The sequence below is a fragment of the Euleptes europaea genome, chromosome 3 (genome assembly GCF_029931775.1).
Source record: "Euleptes europaea isolate rEulEur1 chromosome 3, rEulEur1.hap1, whole genome shotgun sequence".
In the NCBI taxonomy this organism is placed as follows: Eukaryota; Metazoa; Chordata; class Lepidosauria; order Squamata; family Sphaerodactylidae; genus Euleptes; species Euleptes europaea.
In genome coordinates, this window is record NC_079314.1 from 121,292,071 (window position 1) to 121,303,440 (window position 11,370).

The 11,370-nt window shown below is 48.1% G+C and overlaps 1 protein-coding gene across 1 annotated transcript; it reads right to left on the minus strand.

The window, feature by feature from the left end:
- Positions 1–781: 781 nt before the first annotated feature.
- SMKR1 (small lysine rich protein 1) lies at positions 782–8,571 on the minus strand. The gene is made up of 3 exons (XM_056846631.1): positions 8,438–8,571; positions 7,877–7,943; positions 782–1,007 (listed from the first exon to the last, which is right to left on the minus strand). Exons 1-3 carry the CDS (start codon positions 8,569–8,571, stop codon positions 798–800), a joined length of 411 nt encoding a protein of 136 aa, XP_056702609.1. The 3' UTR covers positions 782–797.
- Positions 8,572–11,370: the final 2,799 nt, after the last annotated feature.

The following is an 11,370-nucleotide window of genomic DNA, read 5'->3' on the forward strand; positions in this document are numbered from 1 at the left end:
TTTGCATGCTGGTTGCTCCTTGAATCATACCAAGCCAAGCAAGATGTCTAGGCTGTTTCTATGCTCTAAATGCCCCCTGACCGGCATGCAGGCTACATAGCCCTGGTTCATGCATGCCAGAGAATGGGGGTAGGGGGAACAGCAAAGTCCGGAGGTTGTGGCATGGCCCTGCACTGGTTTGGACTGCAGGCGGACTATCCTGGAGCACGCAGCTTTGGCACGCTCTCCTTGCAAACAGAGAACCAGCACAACAAGTGAGGGGTGGTGGGGATGGCAGTTAGAGCCTCCCTCCCTCCCCGCTGTGGCAGCTTTCCGTCTGACTTGTCGGCTTTGCACAAAGGAACGTTCAGTGCTGGCATCCATCACCTGCTGTTGGAAGCAGCGCATTCGATCCCTCCATCCTAGGGCACTGCCTCCTCGTCACCTAGCACATGCGAGCCGGGCTCGCCATGCACAGACTTTGCTCGAAGCAGTGAGGAAACTGCGCAACCTGAAAAGGTTGGCAGCTGCAGCAGCACCAGGGTCTGGTCCCATGGAAGCAGAGATGCCGGGCCAAACTGACCCCTACGCCCCTGCCCAGATCCCGAGGCAACCACCGCAGGGGCCAGAGCAGACGTCGGCAAGCGAGGCTTTACTTCCAGACCGTGGTTGGGAGGGACAAGGGAACGTCGTGCTCCCGGCTGGAACTGGCACAGCTGCCAAATCGAGAAACCCGACAGGGATCTGGGCTTGTTTGCACTTCTTGCCAAAAGTCTTCCTTCCCCGTCCGGCGGCTCCAAACCTCTCCCCGGGGCTTCCTACTTGCGCTTCTTCCCCTTCCCCTTCTTCTTCGGCGAGCCGGACCACGGGAACCCACGGAACTCCAGGCAGGCGGCAGCGTTGTGGGCAATGTAGTAGGCATTGAGCATGGCGGCCGGGCTCAAGATGTCCACCTCCACGGCGGCCTTCTTGCTTTTCTTCCCTTTGCCCTTCCCTTTGCCCTTCCCTTTGCCCTTGCCCTTTCCTCCCTGTGAAGGCCAAGCAGAAAGAGAAACATGCTCGTTCAGACCAGGGTCGCCAACCTCCAGGTGGTAGTAACAAACAGCAGTTGACCAAAGCAGGCAAATCACAAATCTAAGTGCAATATGGTTGTAATGAATTGCATATATTATGCAATGTGACAAAACCCCAAAAAATACAGTGACTAAATGTACTGCACCAAAAGGTCTCAAAGTTCCTGTCTTGCAGCAGGCAATTGGGTCCCGTGTAGGGAAAAAGATGTTGAGGCGCTGTGATGGCGAACAGCTCAAACCAGGCTGTAAGGAAACAAAGCTCCTATTCAAGAACTAACAAACGAGTCATGAGTCCCACTTTTCTAGGAACCAGTGATAATGCGGTCCAGATATTTACATATTTACAACATATGGACATCTGAGAAAGAATAGTCGAAACAACAAAAAAATACTGGATTCTTGTCATATTCTTCTTCTCAGCTTGCACTGAATCTTTTGCTCTTCTCAACTTGGATTGGAGCCTCGTTTCCCGGTCTGAGCTGTTCGTTATTAGTTGGTTAATGAATGAATGATTTTATTTGCGGTCAAAGACCAATAAATACACACTATATGTAACAATTATACAACATTTCAAATAAAATAGGATATAAAAATCAAGATTAAAATCAGATTGCCACATAGTACTTTAACAATTATCTCTTTCCAATAAACAAAACAGCCATTAGGTTTTTCCACTTTTGTAACCCAGTAGTTTAAGCTCAAACTTTAACTGCATCTTTGCTTTTTAATTTGTGTGTGTGTTAAGTGCCGTCAAGTCGCTTCCGACTCATGGCAACCCTATGAATCAATGGGGGTTACCGCACTTTGTATTCCCAGCGATGTATTAAGAGTTTGAAAACGTTATAAAAAACAACGCTTTAAAAGGGTTTTTGGATACCACGGCTTATAAATGGTTGGAAGACATCTTCACATCTAAAGGGGCCAAACAAAGTGCGAACAGTATTTTTTATAACGTTTTCAAACTCTTAATACATCGCTGGGAATACATAGAAAGTGTGAACAGTATTTTTTATAACATTTTCAAACTTAATACATCGCTGGGAATACAAGTGCGGTAACCCCCAATGTCCTCCAAAATGTCCTATCTTTGACAGCCTTGCTCAGGTTTTGCAAATTGAGGGACTTGTTGTTGGGTCTTCCTCTTTTCCTGCTGCCCTCAACTTTTCCTAGCATGACTGTCTTTTCTAGCAACTCTTGTCGTCTCATGATGTGACCAAAAACCGATAGCCTCAGTTTAGTCATTTTAGCTTCTAGGGTCAGTTCAGGTTTGATTTGATCTATAACCCGCTTTGGCAGTCCACGGTATCCGTAACACTCTCCTTCCAACATCACATTTCAAAGGAATCTACTTTCTTCCTATCAGCTTTCTTCATTGTCCAGCTTTCACACCCATACATAGTAATGGGGAATACGATGGAATGAATTAACTTGGTCTTGGTGGCCAGTGACACATCCTGACACTGAAGAATCTTTTCTAGCTCCTTCCTGGCTGCCCTTCCCAGTCTTAATCTCCTTCTGATTTCTGGGCTGCCATCTCACTTTGGGTTGATGATGGAGCCAAGGAATAGAAAGTCTTCAACAATTTCTATTTTCTCATTGTCAACCTTAAAGTTGTGTAATTCTCCTGTAGTCATTACTTTTGTCTTCTTGATGTTCAGCTGCAGTCCAGCATTGGCACTTTCTCTTTTAACTTTCAGCAGTAGTCGTTTCAAGTCTTCACTATTTTCTGCCAGTAATGTAGTATCATCGGCATATCTCAAATTGTTAATGTTCCTCCCTATTTAATTTACTATGTACTTTAATCTCCGCAACACAAAATTTGGCAACCTGTCTTGTGGTCAGGTTTTCCAATAGTGGGGATAATATGGCGAGTCGGAGCTGATTATAAATAGGGCATTTAAAGAAAATATGCAGTGTCTCAATATCACTTTCCCTACACGGGATCCGTTTGTTAGTTCTTGAATAGGAGCTTTGTTTCCTTACAGCCTGGTTTGAGCTGTTCGCCATCACAGCGCCTCAACGTCTTTCTCCCTGCACGGGACCCGATTGCCTGCTGCAAGACAGGAACTTACTTTGAGACCTTTTGGTGCAGTATATTTAGTCACTATGTTTTTTTGTGTCACACTGTATAATATACGCAATTCATTACAACCATATTGCGCTTAGATTTGTGATTTGCCTGTTTTGGTCAACTGCTGTTTATTCTGTTACTAATCCCCAGTTCAGTACGTATTCTGTAATTTCTGCAACCTCCAGGTGGTGGCTGGAGATCTCCCGCTGTTACAACTGATCTCAAGGCGACAGAGATCCCCTGGCGAAAATGGTCGCTTTGGGAAGCACAGGGGGGGGGAAACCCACCCTCTAATATTTTCTTATTAGGGCAAGGGTTACTCCAGGGGTTCCTGACCTTTTTGAACCCGCGGGCACCCTTGGAATTCTAACACAGCAGAGTAGGCACAGCCACAAAATGGCAGCTGCAGCTTACCTTCAGTCACACAGAGAAGATCCTTGTGCTGTGGTGGCAGCTGCTGCCAAAACAACTTTAAAATTAAAAAAAAATCTGCACAATCAAATCCCCAATGGTCAGTTAGAAGCCATTCTGGGCAAAGCCCCACTTAGCCCCACCCACTTTCTACAATCATTTGGTGGGTGCCAGGAAAGGTGTCAGCGGGCACTCTGGTGCCCAGAGGCGCCATGTTGGGGACCTCTGGTTTTCTCACTCACAACGTGCAGCTGTATGAAAATCTTTTACGCAAGACATTTTGCAGCATTAGATAATGCAACCTATATTTTCAAGTTCATGTTCATTGTTTAAATGTGACTAATCCTGCCCCCATTTAACATGCTGTAATGTGTATAACAATAAAACTGTTGAAAAGTTTACTGTTTCCAGAGTTATAAATAGGCTGATGGTTCCTATTGTGGCTACGAGACTGCTTCTGTTCTTTTCTTTTTCATAATACTTGCTTTTTTAAAAATTGTTTCCCTAGCTGTCTTGTGGCGAAACTAAGATCCATGTGCAAAGGTACCACAGGGAGCAGTTCTTTCTTAAGGAACAGGTAAGATTTCAATAGTTTATATGGATAAAACAGCAAAATAAACTCAGTGAGCGTTGCATATTTTTCAGACTTCCAGAAATTCCACACACGTATTCCTCCCTCAAAAACCCCTTTTACCTCACTGGCTGGGGGAGTCTAGGGTTGCCAGCTCCCCCTTGGGAAACCCCTGGAGATTTGGGGGCGGACCTCCACAGGGTATAACGCCACAGAATTCATCCTCCAAAGTAGACATTTTCTCTGTAGTCTGGAGATCAGTTGTAGTTCTGGGAAATCTCCAGGCTCCCGCTGGAGGTTGGCAACCCAAGACAGGAAAGGTTTGGTCACCTCTGGTTTTCTTGCAACAGAGGACTAGAGCCGTCCTTCAGGGCTCTGATCCTATTGCAGATGGGCAGGCAGATCGCTGGGGAAACGGAAGGCTTGTGGGAGCCGCATGCCCACAAGGCTCTCTGAATACCCAGAAAGCAAAGAGTGCAGGAAATGTAGGTTTCGTGCTGGCCTCCGTCAGCAAAGACGAGACGGCCAGAATGCAGCCAGCACAACGGCTTAAGTCAGGGGTGTCAAACATACAGCCTGGGGGCCAGATCCGGCCCCTTGAGAACTCTTATCCGGCTCGCAAGCCTGCTGAGGCAGCCACTCCCCTACCTAGGGAAGTGATGAGATCCCCCTCACTGGCAATCTTTAAGCAGAGGCAGGACAAACACTTGTCAGGGACGCTCTGGGCTGATCTTGCATTGAGCAGGGGGATGGACTAGATGGCCTGTAGGCCCCCTTCCAACTCTATGATTCATAGAACCATAGAGTTGGAAGGGACCACCAGGGTCATCTAGTCCAACCCCCTGCACAATGCAGGAAATTCACAACTACCCCCCACACCCCCAGTGACCCCTAGTCCATGCCCAGATGGCCAAGGTGCCCTCCCTCCCATGAACTGCCCAAGGCGATAGAATCAGCATTGCTGACAGATGGCCATCTAGCCTCTGCTTCAAAACCTCCAGGGAAGGAGAGCTCACCACCTCCTGAGGAAGCCCGTTCCACTGAGGAACCGCTCTAACTGTTAGAAAATTCTTCCTAATGTCTAGACGGAAGCTCTTTTGATTCAATTTCAACCCGTTGGTTCTGGTCCGACCTTCTGGGGCAACAGAAAACAACTCGGCACCCTTCTCTATATGACAGCCCTTCAAGTACTTGAACGTGGTTCTCATATCTCCTCTCAGCCTTCTCCTCTTCAGACTAAACATACCCAGCTCCTTCAACCTTTTCATAGGACTTGGTCTCCAGACCTCTCACCATCTTTGTTGCCATCCTCTGGACACGTTCCAGCTTCTCTACATTCTATGATTACTAACTGGATGGGAGGAATGAACACTATCCTGGATCACCCCAGACATACAAGCAGATTTGCCTGAGAAGGTCTGGGAAGGAATCTCCCTCCCTGCCTTCCCACAACTCCCTTTGCCTCCTCAAGACCACCTGGACCATACATTAAGAACAACTGTGCATTTACCATAGTGTTGGCCTTTTACTGAGTGAAACTGCGGATCATCCCGTCGAGCCCCAGAGGAAGAGAGCCGACTTGAATGTTAAAGGTCCCCAACTGCAAAGTCTGCACTGTAAAAAGACAAGAGCATGCGGATCACACACACAGTTAATTGTCCTGTGACTCCCAATATCCTACAGCATGGTGTAGTGGTTAAGTGGTGGTTAGGAGCAGCGGACTCTAATCTGGAAAACCGGGTTTGATTCCCCACTCCTACACTTGAGTGGTGGAGGCTAATCTGGTGAAACAGGTTGGTTTCCCCATTCCTCCACATGAAGCCAGCTGGGTGAACTTGGGCTAGTCACAGCTCTCTCGGCTCCACCTACCTCACAGGGTGTCTGTTGTAAGGAGGGGAAGGGAAGGTGATTGTAAGCCGGTTTGATTTTTCCTTAAGTAGTGGGAAAAGTCGGCATATAAAAACCAACTCTTCTTCTTTCCCATAACAAACACCAATAATTTATTATTTTATTTATTATTCACTTCACTGACACCCCACCTAGTGGACTGGTATAGTCCCTGCCTACCCTCCTGACTGTTCCATCCAGGACATCCCTGTGTTGAGAGTCAGATGGAAATTGTGCAGGCCAGCGTGGTGTAGTGGTTAAGAGCGGTGGACTTTAATCTGGCGAACCGGGTTGGTTTCCCCACTTCTTCACATGAAACCTGCTGGGTGACCTTGGGCTAGTCAGTTCTCTTTGAGCTCTCTCAGCCCCACCTTCCTCACAGAGTGTCTGTTGTGGGAAGAGGAAGGGAAGGAGATTGTGAGTTGGTTTGATTCTTCCTTAAGCAGCAGAGAAAGTCAGCATTTAAAACCTACTCTTATTATTTATTTATAAATTTCTAGCCCGCCCTCCCCAGCCAAGGAAGCGGGTAACAATAATAAAATCCCAGTTACATATACATCTCATTACAACATTCAAAACAATAAAATATAAAGATTTACAAATCATTAAAAACCATAGAGCAATTGCAAAGTGATGCATATTGGGGCAAAAAATCCCAAGTTCACATATACACTGATGGGATCTGTGCTGGCAGCAACAGACCAAGAAAGGGATCTTGGGGTGGTCGTGGATAGCTCAATGAAGATGTCAGCCCAGTGTGTGGCTGCTGTAAAAAAGGCAAATTCCATGCTGGCCATAATTAGACGAGGAATAGAGAATAAAACTGTTGATATCATACTGCCCTTGTACAAGTCTATGGTGAGACCACACTTGGAATACTGTGTACAGTTCTGGTCACGACACCTAAAAAAGGATATTGCAGAAGGTTGAGAAGGTGCAGAATAGAGCAGCCAAAATGATTAGGGGACTAGAGCAACTGCCCTATGGGGAGCGGTTAAAATGCTGAGGGCTGTTTAGCTTGGAAAGAAGGCGGCTAAGGGGAGGCATGACAGAGGTCCATAAAATTATGCATGGTTTGGAGGGAGTGGACAGGGAGAAGCTTTTCTCCCTCTCTCATAATACCAGAACGCGGGGTCATCTGCTGAAGCTGGAGGGTGAGCGATTCCAAACAGATAAAAGGAAGTATTTCTTCACAAAACGCATAGTTAAATTGTGGAACTCCCTGCCCCAGGATGTGGTGATGGCTGCCAACTTGGAAGGCTTTAAGAGGGGAATGGACATGCTCATGAAGGAGAGGGCTCTCCATGGCTACTAGTCAAAATGGATACTAGTTTCCCCACTCCTCCACATGAAGCCAACTGGGTGACCTTGGGCTAGTCACCGTTCTCTCTGAACTCTCTCAGCCCCACCGACCTCACAAGGTGCCTGTTGGGGGTGGGGAAGGGAAGGCGATTGTAAGCCGCTCTGAGAATCCTCACAGTAGCGAAAAAGAGGGGTATAAACACCAACTTGTCTTTTCTTTTCGTGAGCTCTGCTCCCCCAACAGGAAGATTCCTCCTTATAACCAGACCTTTTCTCCAAGGATCACAAGATATTTTCTGCCTCCATTCCCTTTTTTTGGGGGGGGGGATTCCCAAGGAACTCTGAAAAGACTGGGGGGGAGAGGGCGATAACTGCCCCTAACCCCCTCAACTTGAAAATGTGTGCACGTGGGAGGTTGCCCACTGTTTCTCTGCCAGAGTTCCTGCATCTTCAGCAGTTGCACAGACCCAACAGGAACAGCTTCCCCCACATGGAGGTGCGGCCAGTTTTATCTGGTGAACCTCTGCCTTCAGGTCACAACAGCCTGGCCAGAAAACAGCTGGCAACTCATTTCTAGCCCACCGGCCTCTCGAAGAGCCCAAGGGAGTGCATCTGGTTCTCCTTGCTCCGTTTTATGCCGACGACGACCCTGCAAGGTGGGTCCAGGGGTACATTTACCAGCTCCGAGTTGGGAAATTCCTGGAGATTTGGGGGGAGGGTGGGGATGGGTATTATTAGAGTTGCCAGCTCTGGGCTGGGAAGTACCTGGAGATTTTGGGGGCGGAGCCTGAGGAGGGCGGGGCTTGGGGAGGGACTTCAATGCCATAGAGTCCAATGGCCATTTTTCTCCAGGGGAACCGATCTCTTGTCCCCTGGAGATCAGTTGTAACAGCAGCAGATCTCCAGCCACCGCCTGGAGGCTGGCAACCCTAGTCGCAAGCTCTTCGCCTGGACTACCTCACAGGGTTGGCGTTATGAGATAAGGCAGGAGGGATGTTCTAAAGGAGGCTCCCAACCCCAGCAGGGGAGAAAAGCAGGACACGAACAAACAAGTTCACCGTCCCAACACACAACACTCCTTATTCTCACCCAACACCCCAATTCATTACCCTGCTCCCATGGCACGCGACTCCCGATCCTCACGTGCACGCTACACGCATCGCGAAGCGGCTGATAACGAGCCGGAGCCGCCGACGCCAGGGCGGGGCTTCCCCCCAGTGGGCGGGGCCGCCCGCCCGCCCGCCTAGTGTTAGCTTCCCGGCCGGGTTGGTTGCCATGGTGAAGGGGGAGGCGGTTTCCCCGCAGCCTGGCAACGGAGGGTGTCGACAGAAACCTCAGTGTGCGCCTGCGCACAGCGAGGCAGCGTGGGCAAGGGGGAGAAGGGAAGGCGGGAAAGGAGGAGGTGCAAGTGCGCGCGCAGTTGTCCGTTAACGCCTTGCGGGGGGAGGGGGGCAGGAGGAGAAAAGGCGGGAATTCTCTGCCTTGCGTTATTTTAATGAAGGGGGAGGAGAAATTTACGACCGGCGGTTTGGGCGGCCCGTTTAAAAGCCGTTTGAAGAGAACGGAACCCCAAAGCACCCCAGTTTACCTCATGAACGCCTCATGAGGTAAAGTGGGATGCTCAGCAGAGATGTGACGTCACTCTAGGACTTCAGGTTCTCCTAGACTGTAGTAAACCATAGAGTCCGCCCTCCAAACCTGCCACTCTCTCCAGGGAAACTGATCGCTATAGTCTGGAGTTAAATTGTAATTCCAGGAGATACCTGGAGGTTTAGGGATGCTTATTTTTCTTTTGATTAACCTCCAGGTACTAGCTGGAGATCTCCTATTACAACTGCTCTCCAGCCGATAAGAGATCAGTTCCCCTGAAGAAAATGGCCGCTTTGGCCATTGGGCTCTATGGCATCGAAGCCCCTCCCCCAAACCCCACCCTCCTCAGGCTCCTGCCGGTGCCTAAGAGAGACCTGGCAGCCCTATGGAGGTTGGCAACCTTACAACTTACATAGGGTTGCCAGGTCCCTCTTCGCCACCGGCGGGAGGTTTTTGGGGCGGAGCCTGAGGAGGGCGGGGTTTGGGGAGGGGAGGGACTTCAATGCCATAGAGTCCAATGGCCAAAGTGGCCATTTTCTCCAGGGGAACTGATCTCTATCGGCTGGAGATCAGTTGTAATAGCAGATCTCCAGCTAGTACCTGGAGGTTGGCAACCCTATTGACAACCCTAGATTTACATGCCGTGGTTTCCTTTCCTGGGGCACAGAAGGGGTTTACCCTGACAATCACCGTGCATTCCCAAATGCCGAATGACTTGACGGCTTCCATTCTGACAGGGTTGGCCAAACCCAGCCTGAGAGATTCAGGGCCATTGCTCCAGGTACCTGAAGCTGTGGCTCACGAAAGCTCACCCCCTGCCAGAAATCTGCTTAATCAATCAACCTTTGTCAATCAAATCAACCAAACCAGGGGTCCGCGAAACAAAGTTATAAACCCATAATAAATTAACATTTTCAATTAAAAGTTCTCTATTATAAATATATCTATTCAAATATTATTCTAAGTTTAATGTTTACCTAACAAGATAATTCACAGTGGGTAGCCGTGTTAGTCTGTCTGCAGTAGTAGAAAAGGGCAAGAGTCCAGTAGCACCTTCAAGACTAACAACAATATTTTGGGAGCCACAGCTCACTTCTTCAGATACCTGAAGATATCTGAAGTGGTGAGCTGTGGCTCACGAAAGCTCATACCCTACCAGAAAATATTTTTGTTTACCTAACTGTTATGATTAAAGTTTATTTTCAAATTCTCAAAATTTTTATTTTGAACCTTGGGGTCCCTGCACCGATCAAAAAGGTCCTAGTGGTCCCTGGTCAAAAAAAGGTTGGGAACCACTGCTTTAAAGACATAGGAACTACAGTTACAATCGTTAAATATAGTTGTATCCAGATAAAATAGTAGTGTATATGCAACTAAAATAAATCAAACATGACAACCATCGAAGAAAAGGGATGCTTTGGAGGGTGGACTCTATGGCATTGCACCCCATTGCACCCCACCCTCCATCCCCCAATCCCCAGGAGTTTCTGGCAATCCTACCCTCCATACCCCGCCAGTGGCCAAGGGGGGCCTGGCAACCCTATTCAGAAGCCACGAGAGCAACGTAACACATCTCTGCTCTGTTTAGGGCACTCTGTGCAAAAACCCCGTGCCGCCGCCTGCCGAAAGCCCTTTGCTGAGCTTCGGGCAAATGGCAAACGTGTCACATTATTGCTTATGCTTCGTTTATGCTCTGTTCAGATTTCTGCTTCGTTCCAGATTTCGGCAATCCAAATCTTATTGCATTATTTATTTGAGGTCCCATCCACCCTGTTGCTTGTTTTGTGCTTACACTGCTGCTTTTAGGGAACTGTCCACCCACCACAGTTTCCTCACAAGGAAACTGATGCAACTACCGAGTAAGCTGCTTCGAAAGTTGTACTTTAGACAAAGTATAAGGGCAAACAGGATTTCCTTTCAGTTATAAAAAGCTACCATCAAATAATGGTTGTGTGTGTGTGTGTAAGTGCCGTCAAGTCGCTTCCGACTCATGGCGACCCTATGAATCAATGTCCTCCAAAACGTCCTAGCCTTAACAGCCTTGCTCAGGTCTTGCAAACTGAGGGCCGTGGCTTCCTTTACAGAGTCAATCCATCTCTTGTTGGGTCTTCCTTTTTTCCTGCTGCCTTCTGCTTTTCCTAGCATGACTGTCTTTTCCGGTGACTCTTGTCTTCTCATAATAGGACCAAAATACGACAGACTCAGTTTAGTCATTTTAGCTTCTAGAGTCAGTTCAGGCTTGATTTGATCTAGAACCCACGGATTTGTTTTTTTGGCAGTCCAGGGGTTCCGTAACACTCTCCTTCCGACACCACATTTCAAAGGAATCTACTTTCTTCCTATCAGCTGTCTTCACTGTCCAGCTTGCAAACCCATACATAGTAATAGGGAATACAATGGCATGAATTAACTTGATCTTGGTGGCCAGTAACACATCCTTACACTTCAGAATCTTTTCTAGCTCCTTCATGGTAGCCCTTCCCAGT

Bases quoted from the DNA above. Each gene is read 5' to 3' on its own strand.
- SMKR1 (XM_056846631.1), bottom strand. From the start codon at position 8,571: ATGGCAACCAACCCGGCCGGGAAGCTAACACTAGGCGGGCGGGCGGGC. The intron at 7,944-8,437 runs GTGAGGATCGGG...CCCACCTTGCAG, and splicing joins GCGATGCGTGTAGCGTGCAC to GGTCGTCGTCGGCATAAAAC. The intron at 1,008-7,876 runs GTGGGCTAGAAA...TGGCCTTCACAG, and splicing joins TTGGGCTCTTCGAGAGGCCG to GGAGGAAAGGGCAAGGGCAA.